Source organism: Oncorhynchus nerka, linkage group LG14 (genome assembly GCF_034236695.1).
Source record: "Oncorhynchus nerka isolate Pitt River linkage group LG14, Oner_Uvic_2.0, whole genome shotgun sequence".
Taxonomy (NCBI): Eukaryota; Metazoa; Chordata; class Actinopteri; order Salmoniformes; family Salmonidae; genus Oncorhynchus; species Oncorhynchus nerka.
Window position 1 is genome coordinate 69,095,230 of NC_088409.1, and position 24,811 is coordinate 69,120,040.

The 24,811-nt window shown below is 42.2% G+C and overlaps 1 protein-coding gene across 1 annotated transcript; it reads left to right on the forward strand.

The window, feature by feature from the left end:
- The first annotated feature begins 5,338 nt into the window (after nucleotides 1–5,338).
- LOC115141761 (RILP-like protein 1) lies at nucleotides 5,339–24,576 on the forward strand. Its single transcript, XM_065000322.1, has 8 exons — nucleotides 5,339–6,078; nucleotides 6,681–6,810; nucleotides 12,399–12,520; nucleotides 14,380–14,568; nucleotides 15,736–15,905; nucleotides 17,166–17,288; nucleotides 17,365–17,463; nucleotides 23,313–24,576. The coding sequence occupies exons 1-8, from the start codon at nucleotides 5,707–5,709 to the stop codon at nucleotides 23,443–23,445; spliced, it is 1,338 nt and encodes a 445-aa protein (XP_064856394.1). The 5' UTR covers nucleotides 5,339–5,706; the 3' UTR covers nucleotides 23,446–24,576.
- Nucleotides 24,577–24,811: the final 235 nt, after the last annotated feature.

A 24,811-nucleotide genomic window follows, 5' to 3' on the forward strand; every position in this document is an offset into this window, starting at 1 on the left:
GAGACATGCAAGCTGTGGCCAAAGACCGATATACGTATTTTGCCTCGATGATGACTAAGAAAGCACTCTTTTACCCTGCTTTGCAAACTGATTGCCATGTCAATGAAACAAATGTGGGTAGATTGTGTCTGATTGCATGTTTAATTATTTTACCTTTTATTTAACTAGGCAAGTTAGTTAAGAACAAATTCTTATTTTCAATGACTGCCTAGGAACAGTGGGTTAACTGCCTGTTCAGGGGCAGAACGACAGATTTGTACCTTGTCAGCTCGGGGATTTGAACTTGCAACCTTTCTGTTACTAGTCCAACACTCTAACCACTAGGCTACCCTGCCGCCCGTTTGTTACGTACAGTACCAGTCAAAGTTTGGACACACCTACTCATTCAAGGGTTTTTATTTTTACTATATTCTACATTGTAGAATAATAGTGAAGACAAAATATAAAATAACACAAATCATGTAACCAAAAGTGTTCAAATCCATATATATTTGAGATTGTTCAAAGTAACCACACTTTGCACACTCTTGGCATTCTCTCAACCAGCTTCATGGGGTAGTCACTTGGAATTCAATTCAATTAACAGATGTGCCTTGTTAATTTGTTGAATGTATTTCCTTAATGTGTTTGAGCCAATCAGTTGTGTTGTGACAAGGTAGGGGTGATATACAGAATATAGCCCTATTTGGTATAAGACCAAGTCCATTATATGGCAAGAACAGCTGAAATAAGCGAAGAGAAATGACAGTACATTACTGTAAGACTGGTGGGGAACCTTTTTGCCATCAAGGGGCATTTGGATATTTCTAAATTAATTTGGGTTCATATTAAAAGTTGCTATTTTCTGCTTTCATGTTTTAATGTGACTTTAATCACTGACATTGGTTTTATAGTTTAAATATGACTTATGTTTCTTGCTAGTCCTATTTAAATATCAGTATTGTAAATAATATTATGATTACTTGTTCAAACTCACCTCTAATGCGATGGCTTAAAGTTTATATTTGACGAGGCTTTTCATGTCAGCTGGCAGTGAAGATGACGCTACTCGTAGCTGGTTTTCCAGGTTTGTGTCAGTCAAACTGGCTTTGAGCTCGTCATTGCTTTGCAGCTCAATGACTTCGTGTTGAAGGCCGTCTGGCACATCCGCTAGTTCGACGTTAAACGGGGTTGCAAATATGTTAAACTCCAGTTGTATACTTTTCACATTCTTAAACCGCTCACAGAATGCCTTCGCGAGATTTCCACTCTCACCGGCATATTCCCACGTAATCTCAGGCTCTTGTCCTTGCAGAATAGGAAAATAATCATTTTTCTGATGCTTGATGTCCAAATGATTATGTAATGCTGGGTTTAAAAACTATTTGGGCGGATGAGGTGTGAAAGTGCATATGACTTTTAAAATATTTGTATTGTTACCCCTCTGTAGTTGGACTTGTCACCGCTTTAATTTCAGTGCGAACGATTTCACGTTTGACAGCAGATCGCTGAGAAACTGGTTTGGCCCTTGGAGTTTGACGTTCATGTCAGACAGATACTTTGTTATGTCCACCATGAAGGCCAAATCACACATCCACTTGTCATCACTCAGTTCCGCGACAGGTTTCCCCTTCATGAGTTGTTTACGTCATCCTTCAGTCCGTAAAACCGCGCGAGCATGTTTCAACAGCTCAACCATCGTACCTCACAATGGTAAACCAGATCACCATACTCCGATTCAAGATCACTCAACGGCTCTTTAAATTGGCGGTTGTTCAGCCCTTTGCTTTTGATACAATTGCAGGTCGACAGTACAGTTGCCATTACGTTGTTCGCCTTCATCAGACTTTCTTGATGTATGATGCAGTTGCCTCCAATTAAATCACTTGGATTAAGATCGAGACAATTCATGTTATCACCAATGCAGTTAACCCTTTTTTAGAGCCAACCATGGCTGGCGCTCCATCTGTAGTAAGGCCACTTAATTTTTCAACCGTAGCGCAAATTTGTTCATAGCCGAGAAAAGTCCTCACCTCTGTCTGGTGCTAGCAACTATTTTACAAATTCTCATTTCAAATGAGGCTTCAGTTTCTTTGCGATAAAATCGATCACCACAAAACTTGCTTGCATAACATTTTCTCCATCCAAACAAGGTTTCGTAAAGGCGACTTGTTGGGCACACGAAGTTGTCCTTGCAACTCATTCAGTTTAGCATGTTTCGAGCTGTAATGACGCTCCAAATTGGCCTTTTTCATTACTGCAAGTGCATCCTCACAAACTAGGCATACAGGTTTGCCTTTCACTTCGACCCAGAAAATATGAATTTGTCTTGGAGAACGCGACACTCCGCATCTACTTTAATTGTATTTACTGTAGTCATTTTCCTAATGACGATGTGTCTGGTAGCGCCAAGGCTTTGGGTGGGTGGATGGATTTTTAAAAATGTTATAATTATGGGAAAACGACGTCTAGAGCTTTTTAAAATTCAAATAAATGTATTTATGAATTGTCTCGGGGCCTAACCAAACAGCCTCGTAGGCCGTATACGGCCCGGAGACCGGATGTCCCCCACCCCTGCTTTAAGACATGATGGTCGGTCAATATGAAACATATTTCAAAAACTTTGAAAGTTTCTTCAAGTGCTGTCGTAAAAACCATCAAGTGTTATGATGAAACTGGCTCTCACGAGGAACGCCACAGAAAAGGAAGACCCAGAGTTACTTCTGCTGTTACCAGCCTCAGAAATTGCAGCCCAAATAAATGCTTCGGAGAGTTCAAGTCAAATCAAATCAAATTTATTTATATAGCCCTTCGTACATCAGCTGATATCTCAAAGTGCTGTACAGAAACCCAGCCTAAAACCCCAAACAGCAAGCAATGCAGGTGTAAAAGCACGGTGGCTAGGAAAAACTCCCTAGAAAGGCCAAAACCTAGGAAGAAACCTAGAGAGGAACCAGGCTATGTGGGGTGGCCAGTCCTCTTCTGGCTGTGCCGGGTAGAGATTATAACAGAACATGGCCAAGATGTTCAAATGTTCATAAATGACCAGCATGGTCGAATAATAATAAGGCAGAACAGTTGAAACTGGAGCAGCAGCACAGTCAGGTGGACTGGGGACAGCAAGGAGTCATTTACATTACATTTAAGTCATTTAGCAGACGCTCTTATCCAGAGCGACTTACAAATTGGTGCATTCACCTTATGACATCCAGTGGAACAGTAGTGCATCTAAATCTTTTAAGGGGGAGGGGGGGTGAGAGGGATTACTTTATCCTATCCTAGGTATTCCTTAAAGAAAATCAAATCAAATCAAATCAAATTTTATTTGTCACATACACATGGTTAGCAGATGTTAATGCGAGTGTAGCGAAATGCTTGTGCTTCTAGTTCCGACAATGCAGTGATAACCAACAAGTAATCTAACTAACAATTCCAAAACTACTGTCTTATACACAGTGTAAGGGGATAAGGAATATGTACATAAGGATATATGAATGAGTGATGGTACAGAGCAGCATACAGTAGATGGTATCGAGTACAGTATATACATATGAGATGAGTATGTAGACAAAGTAAACAAAGTGGCATAGTTAAAGTGGCTAGTGACATAAGAATGCAGTCGATGATCTAGAGTACAGTATATACATATGCATATGAGATGAATAATGTAGGGTAAGTAACATTATATAAGGTAGCATTGTTTAAAGTGGCTAGTGATATATTTACATCATTTCCCATCAATTCCCATTATTAAAGTGGCTGGAGTTGGGTCAGTGTCAATGACAGTGTGTTGGCGTTTCAGGTGTCTCCGGAAGGTGGTGATTGACTCCGCTGTCCTGGCGTCGTGAGGGAGTTTGTTCCACCATTGGGGGGCCAGAGCAGCGAACAGTTTTGACTGGGCTGAGCGGGAACTGTACTTCCTCAGTGGTAGGGAGGCGAGCAGGCCAGAGGTGGATGAACGCAGTGCCCTTGTTTGGGTGTAGGGCCTGATCAGAGCCTGGAGGTACTGAGGTGCCGTTCCCCTCACAGCTCCGTAGGCAAGCACCATGGTCTTGTAGCGGATGCGAGCTTCAACTGGAAGCCAGTGGAGGGAGCGGAGGAGCGGGGTGACGTGAGAGAACTTGGGAAGGTTGAACACCAGACGGGCTGCGGCGTTCTGGATGAGTTGTAGGGGTTTAATGGCACAGAGTCATCATGTCAGGTAGTCCTGGGGCACGGTCCTAGGGCTCAGGTCCTCCGAGAGAGAGAAAGAAAGAGAGAATTAGAGAGAGCATATGTGGGGTGGCCAGTCTTCTTCTGGCTGTGCCGGGTGGAGATTATAACCGAACGTGGCCAAGATGTTCAAATGTTCATAAATGTCCAGCATGGTCGAATAATAGTAAGGCAGAACAGTTGAAACTGGAGCAGCAGCATGGCCAGGTGGACTGGGGACAGCAAGGAGTCATCATGTCAGGTAGTCCTGGGACATGGTCCTAGGGCCCAGGCCAGTTGAAACTGGAGCAGCAGCATGGCCAGGTGGACTGGGGACAGCAAGGAGTCATCATGTCAGGTAGTCCTGGGGCATGGTCCTAGGGCTCAGGTCCTCCTAGAGAGAGAAGGAGAGAATTAGAGAACGCACACTTAGATTCACACAGGACACCGAATAGGACAGGAGAAGTACTCCAGATATAACAAACTGACCCTAGCCCCCCGACACATAAACTACTGCAGCATAAATACTGGAGGCTGAGACAGGAGGGGTCAGGAGACACTGTGGCCCCATCCGAGGACACCCCAGGACAGGGCCAAACAGGAAGGATATAACCCCACCCACGAGTAACAGACACATCTCAACATCAACTGTTCAGAAGAAACTGCGTGAATCAGGCCTTCGTGATTGAATTTCTGCAAAGAAACCACTACTAAAGGACACCAATAATAAGAGACTTGCTTGGGCCAAGAAACAACAGCAATGGACATTAGATTGGTGAAAATCTGTCCTTTGGTCCAGTGGCGGTTCTAGACCATTTGTGTTATTTCATAGTTTTGATGTCTTCAATATTATTCTACAATGTAGAAAATAGTACAAATAAAGAAAAACCCTGGAATGAGTAGGTGTGTCAACTTTTGACTGGTACTGTATGCCGACTGTTAATCAACAGTACACGGCATCCTCGATCGCTTCCCATGCCTTCAGATGAAACCCAATTAGTATGCTTGGACTGTTTTACTGTACGTTCGACCTAGCATACCAGTTCCAACAGTACGCTATGCTATGTGGGTTCCTATTACGCTGGTCAGGAAAGTAGGAGAGTTCTTGAATGGTAAACAAGCCGAGCAAAGAGAGGGGGCTGAAATGTGGGCGTCCAGTTGACAGTACACTGCTCTGTCTTTTCAAGACTACTCGATGAGGAACTCTGTTCTTTCATTTGAATCGGGCCTCAAGTTAATGTTCTCGACTAGGGGCAAGCACAATGTGTGACGTATGCTCGAATGAAGTTCAAATTAGAACGGGTTTATTACTGTCTGGATGACCAAGCATGCAACTAAAGAAAGAGTCAACTTCGAGCATAGGGTGACGAATAATGCATATATTTTAGATGCAGCAGCATTTCGCGATATAGACAAGACACCTGTTTATTGTGAGAACACTCGCTTTAGTTGTGTTTCGACTCTATCGCTGGGGAACTGTCTTATCACGCGGAGAACGACATTTTATTTTATTTTGGGGGTTCGATATTAACGTGCATGCACACTGGTGCAAACATGGAGAATGATTGCGATATTAACGATCAAAAGCAAGACGTCAAGAAGACCGGGTGTTGTTTTGAAAGGACATGTTCGGCATTAACTGTGGATGATGTATACGAAATGGCTAAATTGATTGGCTCGGAAGTGGAAAAACTTATTGACAGCTACGGTAAAGAGAGCGCCACAGTACTGCTGCCTAAAATAGTCAAAGTTCTAGAGCTTTTGGAGAGCTTCGCCTCGCGGAACAATGCACACAAGTCAAAAGAAGAAGAATTACTCAAAGCATTTGAAACGCTACATGTACAGAAACAGAAGAAGACGAGATCTGTGAAAGAACACGACGAAAGCAGAAAGATTGAAATACAGCGGGTGAGTCGATGGTAATAACAACATGGTACCGTTAGTAACATGGGTAGGCTATATAGCCCAGGCTATATCGCATTAGAATTTGGGAAATCACTTATCTTGTCTGTGATCTCAACGATTATAGATTTGATTGAGGAAGAAACAGTATGTTTGTACTTTCTCTTGGCCCATTTATCTCCTACAGCTTTCACTACACCGCGTCTCTATGCACCACACACATTCTTTCATACACCACACCATGAGCCCTGCTCATCCCAACATTGCTTCTGTCTCACACCTGACTACACTGTGTGTCATTGGTCTTGTTGGTATCTTGTTGTTATATTGGTAGTCACCATAACACTGAAATTGAAGTTATAATTATAAACACAGGCGTCATAGGCACGCTTGTTTTTCTCTTTCACTTGGAACATTCTTCAGCAGCACTCAGTAGTTATCTATATCTTTGATTTAATTAGGACGCTAATCTTCCCCACCACCAAGTACCACCAAGTACCTGTAGACTCCACTGGGGGCATAGAATGTCATTCTATTTCTATGGTGGGTAAGCTGGGTGTCTCCTCCAAAACCAGAGTCAGTGACAGCTTCTCCTCATCCCCCAACAGGAGGTGCAGCAGCAGGAGGAGGCAGAGAAGCAGAGGAGCAGGTGCGAGGAGCTGCAGGCCCAGGTGTTACATCTACAGACTGAGATTCAGGAGTTACAGAGCTGCCTGAGGGGCAACCATGCCCAGGAAGGTTGGTTTAAACATCTGCTTTAGGGGCAACCATGCCCAGGAAGGTTGGTTTAAACATCTGCTCTAGGGTCAACCATGCCCAGGAAGGTTGGTTTAAACATCTGCTTTAGGTGCAACCATGCCCAGGAAGGTTGGTTTAAACATCTGCTTTAGGGGCAACCATGCCCAGGAAGGTTGGTTTAAACATCTGCTCTAGGGTCAACCATGCCCAGGAAGGTTGTTTTAAACATCTGCTTTAGGGGCAACCATGCCCAGGAAGGTTGGTTTAAACATCTGCTCTAGGGTCAACCATGCCCAGGAAGGTTGGTTTAAACATCTGCTCTAGGGTCAACCATGCCCAGGAAGGTTGGTTTAAACATCTGCTTTAGGGGCAACCATGCCCAGGAAGGTTGGTTTAAACATCTGCTTTAGGGGCAACCATGCCCAGGAAGGTTGGTTTAAACATCTGCTTTAGGGTCAACCATGCCCAGGAAGGTTGGTTTAAACATCTGCTCTAGGGTCAACCATGCCCAGGAAGGTTGGTTTAAACATCTGCTCTAGGGTCAACCATGCCCAGGAAGGTTAGTTTAAACATCTGCTTTAGGGGCAACCATGCCCAGGAAGGTTGGTTTAAACATCTGCTCTAGGGTCAACCATGCCCAGGAAGGTTGGTTTAAACATCTGCTCTAGGGTCAACCATGCCCAGGAAGGTTGGTTTAAAACACATGAACACACGTGCACACATGATTGGTTTAAACAGCTGCCTTAAGGGCAACGATACCTATAGAGGTTGGTTGTTATAGAACAGCCATAGGGACACAGCTGGCTAAGGGGCAACCATGCTCAGGAAGGTTAGTTTAAACATCTGTTTTAGGGTCAACCATGCTCAGGAAGGTTAGTTTAAACATCTGCTTTAGGGTCAACCATGCTCAGGAAGGTTAGTTTAAACATCTGCTTTAGGGTCAACCATGCTCAGGAAGGTTAGTTTAAACATCTGTTTTAGGGTCAACCATGCTCAGGAAGGTTAGTTTAAACATCTGCTTTAGGGTCAACCATGCTCAGGAAGGTTGGTTTAAACATCTGCTTTAGGGGCAACCATGCCCAGGAAGGTTGGTTTAAACATCTGCTTTAGGGTCAACCATGCCCAGGAAGGTTGGTTTAAACATCTGCTCTAGGGTCAACCATGCCCAGGAAGGTTGGTTTAAACATCTGCTCTAGGGTCAACCATGCCCAGGAAGGTTAGTTTAAACATCTGCTTTAGGGGCAACCATGCCCAGGAAGGTTGGTTTAAACATCTGCTCTAGGGTCAACCATGCCCAGGAAGGTTGGTTTAAACATCTGCTCTAGGGTCAACCATGCCCAGGAAGGTTGGTTTAAAACACATGAACACACGTGCACACATGATTGGTTTAAACAGCTGCCTTAAGGGCAACGATACCTATAGAGGTTGGTTGTTATAGAACAGCCATAGGGACACAGCTGGCTAAGGGGCAACCATGCTCAGGAAGGTTAGTTTAAACATCTGCTTTAGGGTCAACCATGCTCAGGAAGGTTAGTTTAAACATCTGCTTTAGGGTCAACCATGCTCAGGAAGGTTAGTTTAAACATCTGCTTTAGGGTCAACCATGCTCAGGAAGGTTAGTTTAAACATCTGTTTTAGGGTCAACCATGCTCAAGAAGGTTAGATTAAACATCTGCTTTAGGGTCAACCATGCTCAGGAAGATTAGTTTAAACATCTGTTTTAGGGTCAACCATGCCCAGGAAGGTTGGTTTAAACATCTGCTCTAGGGTCAACCATGCCCAGGAAGGTTGGTTTAAACATCTGCTCTAGGGTCAACCATGCCCAGGAAGATTGGTTTAAACATCTGCTTTAGGGGCAACCATGCCCAGGAAGGTTGGTTTAAACATCTGCTTTAGGGCCAACCATGCCCAGGAAGGTTGGTTTAAACATCTGCTTTAGGGTCAACCATGCCCAGGAAGGTTGGTTTAAAACACATGAACACACGTGCACACATGATTGGTTTAAACAGCTGCCTTAAGGGCAACGATACCTATAGAGGTTGGTTGTTATAGAACAGCCATAGGGACACAGCTGGCTAAGGGGCAACCATGCTCAGGAAGGTTAGTTTAAACATCTGTTTTAGGGTCAACCATGCTCAGGAAGGTTAGTTTAAACATCTGTTTTAGGGTCAACCATGCTCAGGAAGGTTAGTTTAAACATCTGCTTTAGGGTCAACCATGCTCAGGAAGGTTAGTTTAAACATCTGCTTTAGGGTCAACCATGCTCAGGAAGGTTAGTTTAAACATCTGTTTTAGGGTCAACCATGCTCAAGAAGGTTAGATTAAACATCTGCTTTAGGGTCAACCATGCTCAGGAAGATTAGTTTAAACATCTGTTTTAGGGTCAACCATGCCCAGGAAGGTTGGTTTAAACATCTGCTCTAGGGTCAACCATGCCCAGGAAGGTTGGTTTAAACATCTGCTCTAGGGTCAACCATGCCCAGGAAGATTGGTTTAAACATCTGCTTTAGGGGCAACCATGCCCAGGAAGGTTGGTTTAAACATCTGCTTTAGGGCCAACCATGCCCAGGAAGGTTGGTTTAAACATCTGCTTTAGGGTCAACCATGCCCAGGAAGGTTGGTTTAAAACACATGAACACACGTGCACACATGATTGGTTTAAACAGCTGCCTTAAGGGCAACGATACCTATAGAGGTTGGTTGTTATAGAACAGCCATAGGGACACAGCTGGCTAAGGGGCAACCATGCTCAGGAAGGTTAGTTTAAACATCTGTTTTAGGGTCAACCATGCTCAGGAAGGTTAGTTTAAACATCTGCTTTAGGGTCAACCATGCTCAGGAAGGTTAGTTTAAACATCTGTTTTAGGGTCAACCATGCTCAGGAAGGTTAGTTTAAACATCTGCTTTAGGGTCAACCATGCTCAGGAAGGTTAGTTTAAACATCTGCTTTAGGGTCAACCATGCTCAGGAAGGTTAGTTTAAACATCTGCTTTAGGGTCAACCATGCTCAGGAAGGTTAGTTTAAACATCTGCTTTAGGGTCAACCATGCTCAGGAAGGTTAGTTTAAACATCTGTTTTAGGGTCAACCATGCTCAGGAAGGTTAGTTTAAACATCTGCTTTAGGGTCAACCATGCTCAGGAAGGTTAGTTTAAACATCTGCTTTAGGGTCAACCATGCTCAGGAAGGTTAGTTTAAACATCTGCTTTAGGGTCAACCATGCTCAGGAAGGTTAGTTTAAACATCTGCTTTAGGGTCAACCATGCTCAGGAAGGTTAGTTTAAACATCTGCTTTAGGGTCAACCATGCTCAGGAAGGTTAGTTTAAACATCTGCTTTAGGGTCAACCATGCTCAGGAAGGTTAGTTTAAACATCTGCTTTAGGGTCAACCATGCTCAGGAAGGTTAGTTTAAACATCTGTTTTAGGGTCAACCATGCTCAGGAAGGTTAGTTTAAACATCTGCTTTAGGGTCAACCATGCTCAGGAAGGTTAGTTTAAACATCTGCTTTAGGGTCAACCATGCTCAGGAAGGTTAGTTTAAACATCTGCTTTAGGGTCAACCATGCTCAGAAAGGTTAGTTTAAACATCTGCTTTAGGGTCAACCATGCTCAGGATGGTCTGTTGCACCAAATATTTAGCACAATATAACAACAAGACCACATAATATATCACACGCCTCTTAGAAACAATCCCCTTCTCACACGCGTGTATGCAAACATACTATACACCACAACAGGTAAAGTACCCCAAAGTAATCTTGCTACGAGAATGGAGTTACTGTGTTGCTCATGAAGAGTATTTACTTCTGGTGGTAGTCACAGGGGCAAACATTGCTGACTGAGGAATTCCAGTGTTTGTTTATTTGGGAAGTGAATGTGGGACTGTAAATGTGACATTTGTTATGTAAAGACTGAAAGAAGAACAAAGCAGAATAGATACATATAAACTAATATTATATGATAGACGCATATAATTTGTACTATTTGTAAGATATTCATTATTCATCTCGTCTCTGCCTAGTACTCTATACTCACACTGTGCTATATATAGAAGCTTCTAAGAGCACCAACCCTAATATCATTCAACAAATTAGATGCTCTTATCCTTGATTTACTCATTGCATATGAGCCATTTTCAAGGGCAGTTGAAAGTTTAGTTAAGTGTGTCTACTGATAATGTCCGCTATGGCTTGTATACTGTACCTCTTTACTTCAACCTAATGTAAACTGTTATTGCAATGTATGCAAGTCTTGTGGTATTTTTTCACTAGTTTTCAAGGAAGTGTCTGTTCAGCCGCGGGGGGCCTAAATCAGATACATTTTTCCCTGGAGGAGAAGGCCATATTTGTGTCAAGAAACATCACAATAATTGGATCTACTCCAGCCACTAAAATGTACATTTAACTTTCTTCATTTTCTCAAGGCTTGAAGAATAATCTAATTGTGCTCATAATTACATTTAACTCAATTAGATTATATGATACCATACTACAGGGGTTTCAAACTTTTTTTGCCCAGGTACCCCTGCCCAGGCAAACTGGCGACCCAGGGACCCCCATCATATATTAGCATATGTTATTTTTACAAATAATTATACTTCAATATATTTTCTGCATGCTATTTGGTTTTGGTCGTTTTTTTTAAGTTGACACTTCTCCACCAAAAAAATGAACACTTAGATGGCCCACTTAAGACTTTTCTATACAGAAAAACCCTTTAATTAGCTCCAATGACTGTCATTTCCACCATATTAAATGGATAGTTCGAGATTTTGACAAGCCATTTATCTACTTCCCCAGAGTTGAATGAACAGGAACAGCTAGCATGCTAACCGTTGCTGTAGACTTCCAGTCATTGCGCTAACGCTAGTTAGCATCTTTAAATTCCTTCATACTGGATGCTGAGACATAGAAATGGTATCCACGATGATATTCTGTTGTAGTGATATTCATAAAATAAGAATTTATCACATAAAACAATTCCCCCAAAATATTTTTCAATTTTTTTTAAAATAAAAAATTACATCGTGGACCCCCTGCAGTACCTCCACGGACCCCAGTTTGAAAACCCCGGTCATACTACACACTGAAAGCAGTTTTCCAGCAAGGAGGTCCATGTTAGCTGCTTGCTGTTAAGTTTTTATTGCAACAGTTTAGCCTAGGAACGTTAGTGTCTCCAATAACCATGCCATAGCTCCACCATAACTTATGTATCAGATATTATACGTCCAGAGTAGTCTGTCTGAATCAACAGGTATAAACCAGAATGCTTAAAGATGACCGTGTGCTGAAGGATAATCCTTAAGTGTCTTTACTGTTTAACGTCAGAACTTAAGATACACTCAACTGAGCAGATTTGGCTGGGGACGTAGTCTCGGCCGACTGTTGGTGGTTGATGAGCTACTGGGTCATATTCGTTAGGCACCAAACGGAAGAAAACAGACTGAAACAAGGAGGGACTTCCCAGACTCCATTGACATTATTTATATTTAAAAAAATGTGTGCCCTAATGATGTTCTCTCTGATTTGTCTGTTGACCATTGAATACCCACAGTGATGATATTGCATTGTTGTGGTCCTGTGTTCCAGACCGTGTACAACGGCAGGAGCGGGAGGTGATGCTTAAACTGAAGGAAGTGGTTGACAAGCAGAGAGATGAGCTGAGGGCCAAAGTACAGCAGATAGCCAGCATGTCTAAAGAGGTGGAGGCGGTAAGGACAAAAAGACTACATGTACAGTCCATCTGAATGCAAGTGTAGCCATACACGCTTCAGTTTACACACGCACACACACACACGCCTGGGCACAATGATTGTATCAATACTCTGAAGGTCAGCCAATAGCCAGTCATGAGTGGGGAGGTGTCATAAACAGCCGATAGGAAGTCTGTCTCTCAGCAGTGACCCAGACACTTTTCAGCTTACACACACACACACACACACACACACACACACACACACACACACACACATATACACTGAGTGTACAAGACATTAGGAACACCTTCCTGATATTGAGTTGCACCCCCTTTTGCCCTCAGAATAGCCTCAATTTGTCAAGCATGGACTCTACAAGGTCAAAACCGCTCCACAGGATGCTGGCCCATGTTGATTCCAATGCTTCCCACTGTTGTGTCAAGTTGGCTGGATGTCCTTTGGGTGGTGGACCATTCTTGATACACACGGGAAACTGTTCTGCATGAATAACCCAGCAGCGTTGCAGTTCTTGACACACTCAAACTGGTGCGCCTGGCACCTACTACCATACCCTGTTCAAAGACACTTCAATCTTTTGTCTTGCCCATTCACCCTCTGAATGGCACACATACACAATCCATGTCTCAATTGTCTAAAGGCTTAAAAGTATTTCGATAACCTGTCTCCTCCCCTTCATCTACACTGATTGAACTGGATTTAAGTGACATCAATAAGGGATCATAGCTTTCACCTGGATTCACCTGGTTAGTCTATGTCATGGAAAGAGCAGGTGTTATTCATGTTTTGTACACTCAGTGTACATTCTTGTTACACACATCACAACTGCTACTACCAGGCTCCTATTATGATTGCTAAATACTGCACAATTTAAACGCTTGCCCACCAATACCCCTTCCCCAAAACACGTGCAAATATTGGACTATAAATTGTATTATGTTTATTCTATTCTACTGAGCCATTAACTTTATGTTCATAGTCTTATCTTATGTTATTTCTTATTGTTGAGAATGAATCGGCAAGTAAGCATTTCATGTGACGGGGTATACCATGTGACGGGGTATACCATGTGGCGGGGTATACCATGTGGCGGGGTACACCATGTGACTGGGTACACCATGTGGCGGGGTACACCATGTGACGGGGTACATCATGTGACGGGGTACACCATGTGACGGGGTACACCATGTGGCGGGGTATACCATGTGGCGGGGTACACCATGTGACGGGGTATACCATGTGGCGGGGTACACCATGTGACGGGGTATACCATGTGGCGGGGTACACCATGTGACGGGGTATACCATGTGACGGGGTATACCATGTGGCGGGGTACACCATGTGACGGGGTATACCATGTGGCGGGGTACACCATGTGACGGGTATACCATGTGACGGGGTATACCATCCCGTACATGCGACTAATAAAACTTGAAATTGAAACAGTACTGGCGTAATAGTCATGGTTATTGTTTTGTGCTGAGCATCACCTACACCTTGGAGACAAGTCTGGGCAATAACTCCACCTCCCTATTCACAGCAGCTCCCTCTGTCACACAGTAATGGTTTTAAACTCCAGCTCGAGTTTGTTGATGTTTCTAGGCCTTTCATCTGACCTAAAGCTGAGGGGCCTCCTAAATTAAGTTTGCTCAAAATTATGCTTGAACATGTTTTTGTGTTCATGCGAGTAACCAGTACTGTCCCCCTGTGTTTGTGTAATATGGTCACCCTTACTCCCAATGAGTCCCTGCACCCCTACCAAGGCCCACTATGATATCTAGCATATCATCGTCCTGAGTGTGTATGTAAGTAATGTTAATGTTGTTTCATGTGTGTGTGTGTGTGTGTGTGTACAGCTGCAGGAGCAATTGGAGCGCTTCATGAAGATGAATGGGGAGCTGAGACACAAGCAGAGCATCGTCACGGCCCAGGTGAAGAATGCTGTGGAGAGGAAGGCTGACATGGAGGCAGACCTCAGAGAGAAACAGAAAGAGATAGAATGCCTCACCACCCAGCTGGAAAAGGCCAACGCTGCTGTGGGCACGGTAAGAAGTGTGTATTTTTCTCCCTTATTAAAAAGGTAAGCATTCATTTCCATTTTTGAATTGGCCTTGGACATTCATATTATATTTAAGCAAAAAGACCCAAGGGGGTATGGTATGTTGGCCATATACAGTGGGGAGAACAAGTATTTTATACACTGCCGATTTTGAAGATTTTATACACTGCCGATTTTGCAGATTTTCCTTGCAATAAAATGCAAATTAATTACTTAAAAATCATACAATGTGATTTTCTGGATTTTTGTTTTAGATTCTGTCTCTCACAGTTGAAGTGTACCTATGATACAAATTACAGACCTCTACATGCTTTGTAAGTAGGAAAACCTGCCAAATCGGCAGTGTATCAAATACTTGTTCTCCCCACTGTACTTCAAACCCCTAAGGTGCCTTATTGCTATTATAAAGTGGTTACCAACATAAATAGAACAGTAAACATGTATTTTTTGAGTCATACCCGTGGTCTGATATACTGTACACACAGCTGTAATGCTGTTTCTGTCAAATCGTATCCAGGACCCAAAGTACCCAGTAATACTACATAAACTTTAGTCATCCAGAGTGGTGTATTCTGACTCTCTTTACTGACTTGTTTGTTACACCTTGCTTGTCATTTCTCTAGAGAACTTTTAGTGTCCTGCCCTCTCCCTCAGTTTATTTTGGAGCTGAACTGTAATCTTTAAACATTTGTCACTGTCCTCTCTCTGCCAAGTCTTACACTTGGCCTTTTGTTTCTTTAAACTCTTCTCCCTGTAAAAGAAACTGTAGCCATTTTGAAATATTTGTTATGACTAAGATAAGAGAAACTAAGGTCATATCTGTGACTTCTCTCTCTGACAAAGGAGTTAACTCATTGTTGTGAGAGAAACAGATACACCTGTGGCACAAGATGTACATGTATGTATTGTCCACCTACAGTATAATGTGACTAAGAAATCTCACAAGAAATCTGTCTTTTTACTTTGTAATAGTCACACATAGCCAAATCGTGTCATTTTGATGGGTATTTAGCTTTTGCTTTTAGACAATTTCATAGACTGAAGTTCATAATTTCTTATACCAGGTGAACAACATTTTGTTTCCCTTTAAACACAACTGTCATTACATTAACACAATTGTGATAGTCCAGCTGTGTTTTCTCCACCCCAACAGGCCAGTCCATGTAGGACAGAGTGGGACCTGACAGGCAAGCTGGTGATAGACCTTAAGGACCCCAACAGACCCTGTTTCACCAAGCAGGAGGTCAGAGAGATGCTAACAGAGAGGAACGAGCTCAAAGCCAACCTGTTCCTGGTGCAGGAGGAACTCTCCTACTACCAGAGGTAGGTACTATAGGGGGTGTGTTTGTTTGTGTGTGTGTCGGGGGGGTGTTATGAGTGTGTATGTGTTTACATGTTTGTTTGTGTTTGTTTAGTTTTATACCTGTGTGTGTATTAGAGGTCGACCGATTATGATTTCTTTCAACGCCGATACCGATTATTGGAGGACCAAAAAAGCTGATATCGATTAACCGGTCAATTAAAAAAAAAAAAAATGTATTTGTAATAATGACAATTCCAACAATACTGAATGAACACTTATTTTAACTTAATATAATACATCAATAAAATCAATTTAGCCTCAAGTAAATAATGAAACTTGTTCAATTTGGTTTAAATAATGCAAAAACAAAGTGTTGGAGAGGAAAGTAAAAGTGAAATATGTGTTATGTAAGAAAGCTAACGTTTCAGTTCCTTGCTCAGAACATGAGAACATATGAAAGCTGGTGGTTCCTTTTAACATGAGTCTTCAATATTCCCAGGTAAGAAGTTTTAGGTTGTAGTTATTATAGGAATTATAGGACTATTTCCCTCTATACCATTTGTATTTCATTAACCTTTGACTATTGGATGTTCTTATAGGCACAAGCCTCATCTTGATAAGCTTGAAGTCATAAACAGCGCAATGCTTGACGCACAAGGAAGAGCTGCTGGCAAAACGCACGAAAGTGCTGTTTGAATGAATGTTTATGCGCCTGCTACTGCCTACCACCGCTCAGTCAGATACTTAGATACTTGTATGCTCAGTCAGATTATATGCAACGCAGGGCACACTAGATAATATCTAGTAATATCATCAACCATGTGTAGTTAACTAGTGATTATGATTTATTGTTTTTTATAAGATAAGTTTAATGCTAGCTAGCAACTTACCTTGGCTTACTGCATTCGCGTAACAGACAGTCTCCTTGTGGAGTGCAACGAGAGAGAGGCAGGTCGTTATTGCGTAAGGACTCGTTAACTGTAAGGTTGCAAGATTGGATCCCCCGAGCTGACAAGGTGAAAATCTGTCGTTCTGCCCCTGAACAAGGCAGTTAACCCACTGTTCCTAGGCCGTCATTGAAAATAAGAATGTGTTCTTAACTGACTTGCCTAGTTAAATAAAGGTGTAAAAAATCAAATTTTAAAAAACTGCAATTCGGCGCCCAAAAATACAGATTCCGATTGTTATGAAAACTTGAAATCGGCCTTAATTAATCGGCCATTCCAATTAATCGGTCGACCCCTAGTGTGTATGTACTGACGTGTGTGTCATCCATACAGGGAGATCCTGAATGATGAGCGGTGTCCAGGATTCTTGCTGGAGGCAGTACGTTCTGCCATAAAGAAACAGAAAACTGTCATCAAGGCCAAGATGCTGGGCATGCCAGAAGACGAATGCAGCAGGTGACACTGACTCACACACACGGGTACACACACACACACACAGTGCTAACTTTGTGGATGTGATTTCCTTGAACAGTGATGAGGAGAAAGGCCCCCTGTTTGAGAGGAGAGCAGAGAAAGAAACCGAGACAGACAGCACACACAGCAAACCACATGAGTCTCGCATCAGGAACCTGTAAGTACTACTGACCTGTTTTTACTCATTTAAACAACACATCTATTAACAGACAGTGGCAAAAAAAAGTATATGAACCTTTTGGAATTACCTGGATTTCTGCATAAATTTGACATAGATGAAGATCAGATCAAACCACATACACAGTATTCTTAAACTAATAACACAAATTATTGTATTTTTCTTGTCTATATTGAATGCATCATTTAAACATTCACAGTGTAGGTTGGATAAGTATGTGAACCCCTAGGCTATTGACTTCTCCAAAAGCTAATTGGAGTCAGGAATCAACTAACCTGGAGTCCAATCAATGAGATGAGATTGGAGATGTTGGTTAGAGCTGCCTAGCCCTATGAAAAGCACTCACAAGAAGCATTGCCTGAGAAGAACTATGCCTCGGAACAAAAGAGATCTCATAAGACCTAAGATTAAGAATTGTTGCCTTGCATAAAGCTGGAAAGGGTTACAAAAGTATCTATAAAAGTCATTCCACGGTAAGACAAATTGTCTATAAATGGAGAAATTTCTGCACTGTTGCTACTCTCCCTAGGAGTGGCCATCCTGCAAAGATGATTGCAAGAGCACAGCATGCTCAATGAGGTTAAGAAGAATCCTAGAGTGTCAGCTAAAGACTTACAGAAATCTCTGGAACATGCTAACATCTCTGTTGACGAGACTACAATACGTAAAACACTAAACAAGATTGGTGTTCAAGGGAGGACACCACGGAAGGAACCACTGCTGTCCAAAAAAAACATTGCTGCACATCTGAAGTTAACAGAAGAGCAGCTGGATGTTCCACAGCGCTACTGGCAAAATATTCTGTGGACAGATGAAACTAAAGTTGTGGTGTTTGGAAGGAACACACAACACTATGTGTGAAGAAACTTAGGCACAGCACACCAACATCAAAACCTCATCCCAACTGTAAAGTATGGTGGAGGGAGCATCATGGTTTGGGCTGCTTTGCTGCCTCAGGCCCTGGACAGCTTGCTATCAGACGGAAAACTTGGGAATTCATTTTATCAAGACATTTTGCAGGAGAATGTAACGCTATCTGTCCGCCAATTGAAGCTCAACAGAAGTTAAGTGATGCAACAGGACAACCAAAAACACAGAAGTAAATCAACAACAGAATGGCTTGAACAGAAGAAAATACGCCATCTGGAGTGGCCCAGTCAGTCCTGACCTCAACCCGATTGAGATGCTGTGGCATGACCTCAAGAGAGCGGTTCACACCAGACATCCCTGTCACGTTCGTCGTAACGATGAGAAGCGTGAGCGTGATATGAATACATTCCTCTTTTAATTAAGAAATAACACAGAACAAACTAACAAAACGACCACGAAGCTATCTAACACAAGTGCTGACAGGCAACTACACATAGACAATAACCCACAAAACCAAAATGGCAACCTAAATAGGATCCTCAATCAGAGACAACGATAAACAGCTGTCTCTGATTAGGAACCAATTCAGGCCACCATAGACCTACATATACCTAGACATACCAAAACCCCATAGAATTACAAAAAACCCTAGACAAGACAAAAACACACATACCACCCTCATCACACCCTGACCTAACCAAAATAATAAAGAAAACAAAGATAACTAAGGTTAGGGCGTGACAATCCCAAGAATATTGTGGAACTGAAACGGTTTTATAAAGAGGAATGGTCCAAAATTCCTCCTGACCGTTGTACAGGTCTGATCCGCAACTACAGAAAATGTTTGGTTGAGGGTATTGCTGCCAAAGGAGGGTCAACCTGTTATTAAATCCAAGGGTTCACATACTTTTCCCAACCTACACTGAATGTTTACACGGTGTGTTCAATAAACACATGAAAAATTCTAAATGTTTGTGTGTAATTAGTTTAAGCAGACTGTGTTTGTCTATTGTTGTGACTTAGATGAAGATCGTAACATTTTATGACAAATTTATGCAGAAATCCAGGTAATTCTAAAGGGTTCACATACTTTTTCTTCCACTGTAGCTATTTACATACATAAATGTAAACATGTTTAAAGCATATTTACAACATTCATAGAAACCCAATCAGAAGATAGTTTGAGAAATTTGGTATGAATAGTTGCTTGTTACAATGTTATTACTTTGGTAAACTGACACAGGACCGTTATGTTGGAGAATTCCTGCAATAGCCTAATTTGCAATGACAATGAGCCTCAGTTAAATATGCAGTGCCCTACCATAACCCTTACTCGAAGGCCACTGATTGTCTAGGCAAAGTTGAGGCAGGTCTGTGTTTGGTTAGACTGGTTTGGCTTCTTTCATAGCCCTCCAGCATGCGTGAATCATTCCATCAACTTGTTGCTATGTCCTGAATCCTGATTATATTGTCTGTCTGTTAAACTACCTCTGGTCTCCTCAAATCAAATCAAATTTTATTGGTCACATACACATGGTTAGCAGATGTTAGAGTGTAGCGAAATGCTTATGCTTCTAGATCCGACAGTGCAGCAGTATCTAACATGTAATATCTAACAATTCCACAGCAAAACCTAATACACACAATCTAGTAAAGGAATGGGAGGAGAATATATAAATATAAAATATATGGATGAGCAGTGAAAGAGCGGCTCTCTACCCTCGTGCTGCGGTTGTGGGCGGTGCAGTTGCCATACCAGGCGGTGATACAGCCAGACAGGATGCTCTCAATTGTGCATCTGTAAAAGTTAGTGAGGGTTTTCGGTGACAAGACACATTTTTTCAGCCTCCTGAGATTGAAGAGGTGCTGTAGCGCCTTCTTCACCACACTGTCTGTGTGCGTGGATCATTTCAGTTTGTCGGTGATATGTACACAGAGGAACTTAAAACCTTCCACCTTCTCCACTACAGTCCCGTCGATGTGGTTGGGGGGGTGCTCCCTTTGCTGTTTCCTGATGTCCCCGATCATCTCCTTTGTTTAGCTGACATTGAGTGAGAGGTTATTTTCCTGGCACCACACTCCGAGGGCCCTCACTTCCTCCCTGTAGGCCGTTGTTGGTAACCACTGACTTGATGATTGAGTTGGAAGCGTGCATGGCCACGCAGTCATGGGTGAACAGGGAGTACAGGAGAGGGCTGAGAACGCACCCTTGTGGGGCCCCAGTGTTGAGCATCAGTGGAGTGGAGATGTTGTTTCCTACCTTCACTACCTGGGGGCAGCCCGTCAGGAAGTCCAGAACCCAGTTGCACAGGGCGGGGTTGAGACCAAGGGTCTCAAGCTTAATGATGAGTTTGGAGGGTACTATGGTGTTGAATGCTGAGCTGTAGTCAATGAACAGCATTCTTACATAGGTATTCCTCTTGTCCAGATGGGATAGGGCAGTGTGCAGTGTGATGGCGATTGCATCGTCTGTGGACCTATTGGCGCGGTAAGCAAAAATGAGAAGTGAGTGCTATGGGGTGATAGTCATTTAGTTCAGTTACCTTTGCTTTCTTGGGAACAGGAACAAAAGTGGCCCTCTTGAAGCGTGTGGGGACAGCAGACTGGGATAGGGATTGATTGAATATGTCCGTAAACACACCAGCCAGCATACTCTGAGGACGTGGCTAGGGATGCCGTCTGGGCCGGCGGCCTTGCAAGGGTTAACATATTTTAAATGTTTTACTCACGTCGGCCACGGAGGAGAGCCCACAGTCTTTGGGAGTGGGCCGTGTCGGTGGCACTGTATTGTCCTCAATGCGCGCAAAAAAGTAGTTTAATTTGTCTGGGAGAAAGATAATACTGTTGAGTGTCTATATTTACCTCTAGGCAGACATACAAAAACTTGCCTCTGCTTTGTTCACTGTTCTGCTGTTTACCTTCAACATATAGCTTTCACAGCACCTGCTGATGCTTCTAAGGCCATTGATGTAAACATAGACTACTCCCCCTGGTGGTGTAACCAGGGACTACCTCATATCTGTTCAATGTAGTGCTGCATGTAATCTCAGAAACCCTGACCAGAACCACGTTTCACATACACGCTTACCGTTTAATGATCACGGTTGGTCACAAGAGACTATGCGGTATATAACCTCAGACACTGTAGTAGAGGTCGACGATTACACCTTTATTTCATCTTTATTTAACTAGGAAAGTCAGTTAAGAACACATTCTTATTTTCAATGACTGCCTAGGAACAGTGGGTTAACTGCCTTATTCAGGGGCAGAACGACAGATTTTCACCTTGTCAGCTCGGGGGATCCAATCTTGCAACCTTACAGTTAACTAGTCCAACGCAATAGCGACCTGCCTCACGAGGAGCCCACCTGTTACGCGAATGCAGTAAGCCAAGGTAAGTTGCTAGCTAGCATTAAACTTATCTTATAAAAAACAATCAATCAACGACTGTCGTTGCACCAATGTGTACTTAACCATAAACATCAATGCCTTTCTTAAAATCAATGCACAAGTATATATTTTTAAACCTGCATATTTAGCTAAAAGAAATCCAGGTTAGCAGGCAATATTAACCAGGTGAAATTGTGTCACTTTTCTTGAGTTCATTGCACGCAGAGTCAGGGTATATGCAACAGTTTGGGCTGCCTGGCTCTTTGCGAACTAATTTGCCAGAATTTTACGTAATTATGACATAACATTGAAGGTTGTGCAATGTAACAGCAATATTTAGACTCATGGATGCCACCCGTTAGATAAAATACGGAACACCGTTAGATAAAATACGGAACAGAATAAATGTTTTGTTTTCGAGGTGATAGTTTCCGGATTTGACCTAAGGCTCGTATTTCTGTGTGTTTATTATAGTTAAATCTATGATTTGATATTTGATAGAGCAGTCTGACTGAGGGGTGGTATACTCATAATAGTCAAAGGTATATGGTTTAGAGAGAAATAGTCGACGCGTTCTAATTCCTGTAATAACTTGCGGCTGAACTTGAATGGGGTTCCTTCGTTATTTTACCGTTCATGTCTTCCATAGAGAATGTCTTGATCTACTTCAAATAAGGTCTGTGTTTCGTGCAGACTTAAACCGCCTCTGTTCATGTCTTCCATAGGGAATGTCTTGATCTACTTCAAATAAGGTCTGTGTTTCGTGCTTAAACCACCTCTGCGTTTTGATATCATGTAAATCTCACTAGGATAAGGTAACGTTTGTCAAAATATTTTCATAAATCCACTACAAAAAATAAGATCTTCGCATATATTTAGCCAATATTGATCAGAGTTAACTTGTCCCATGGATATCTACACAGTTATACAATTGGCAGACCTTATTTTAAGTGAATCTAAAAAATATCCTACGGAATAAATGAATGAAGGAACCGCTTTTCAGATTTTGCTAGAAGGTGTCATGGGAATTATGACTCGCACTTTGGTAGTCAATTCTTACCATGTCCATTATTAAAATAGGATTTCCTGCATATAGAAATTACAGCTTTTGTTTTCAACATTCATCACAGGTAACTTAAACTCTATTTTTTAAACTCTAAATCAAAAAATACCACCAACCTGTGGAATCACCTTAAGAACACCCATCCATAAGCCCATATGTATTATATTAAGTTAAAATAAAAGTGTTCATTCAGTATTGTTGCAATTGTCATTATTACAAAAATATGTGTGTGTGTATATATATATATATATCCCCCAAAAATTTTATCGGTATCGGATTTTTTTTTGTCCTCCAATAATCGGTATCGGCGTTGAAAAATCATAATCGGTCGACCTCTACACTGTAGTAGTGTGTAGGAACTACTAGGAAGCGGAACAACTCAGTCTTTCAAGACAATATCTCTGACCTGGGAACTGTATTGTGGTCTCTCCTCTCCTGTGTGTAGCTTTAGTTTCTTCTGGTCGTGAGTTAGTATATCTGATCCTAGACCTGTGTTGTCTCCTAGCTTTGGCTTCCTGACTCGCTCCGGCAGCAACCACAGCAGCCGTAGTCCCAGTGAAAACAAGGCTGCTTCTTCCGGGGAAATCATCGACGACACCAAGACCACCACGGAGACAGAAACCAGACGATCACCATGACAACCCTCAACACCCGTCCAACTACACTTGTCCTCCATTCTGTTCAGTTTTCACTGAATGTTTTATACTGGTTAGGTCTCCATAGCAGCCCTAAGAAAGGAAGAGCATTCTCTCATGCCTTCCCTCTTTCTTTTTTACTACCTCTTCGTCCTTGCTCTATATACCTTTCTCTCCCTCTGTTTCTCCCTCTGTTTCTCCCTCTGTTTCTCTCAGGAAGAGGTTCAGAATGGTGAAATGGCCAAATATACACTTTGCATTGACAATAACCATGCATGACATTATTAACAGGAAAATCTCTGTTGAATCTCTGAAGCAAATTTGTATTGCAATATTTTAATAAAGATTTGAAGATGTATTTTGACCACAGAAATCATTAGTAATCGCAGGAACATATTTGTGCCAGAAGAGGGCATCCTAACTATTAACAACCATGGTGGACTTCCATGTGTTTAACATTTTACCTAGTGTGTGTTTTTGTTGCCATGCCTTGTGGTTGCTGTAATTGTAAGTCTCTGTCATGGACATGGTGTGAGGGAACGTTTTGCAGTAAAGTACACTGTGTGTTGATTCTGACCCTGAATGTATTGCCTCATAGTAACAGTCATTTATTGATTAGACTTTATATTCTTAACCATCAGCTCATCTCACATATTTGATAGTCTTATTATGAGTTCAATCATGTCTTCCCCAGGACCATGAATTGGGTATTGGGGTTGATTGTTATGTGTCTGCCAAGTGTGTGTGTGTGCCTGTCTGTCCTGTGTGTGTGCCTGCCTGTCTGTCTGTGTGTGTTCACTGGGGCACCAGCACCTGTACGTTGGTTACTGTACATACAGAGGAAGTGTGTGTTTCCTTGAAAGGAAATGGTGTGTGTGCTCTCACGCTCCTTCCATCTCACCATGTTGTTAAACACACACACACACAACAATGGCTGCCGTTGCCCCCTACCATATCTTATCGGTACTCAGACTGATGTAGTTTTCTGACATTCTAAATTAATGCTGCTGGTGATAGTGTGGAATGATGTATTTTCCTGCAACACTGTATGTACATTTCATTTTTGTAAGCATGACTGTTTTTAAACGGAGAAGCTTTTGTGCTACAAAAACTAAATAAATATCTGACATTCAATCTGAAGTGTGTATTGTGGGAGAATGAGAGTTGGACTGTCAACATACATCAATTTGCCAAGAGAACATCCCACTTCTGATCTTTTTTACAATTTTTTTTGTGTGTATGTGTATGTTTGTGAGCTGTAGGAAGTTATTGTGCGGAAGACAGAAGTACAGTACACAAATAAACTTGCAAAACACACTGCTCACCTCTTCCCAGAATCTCTCAGTATGTGGTGATGTCTTTAAAAAGC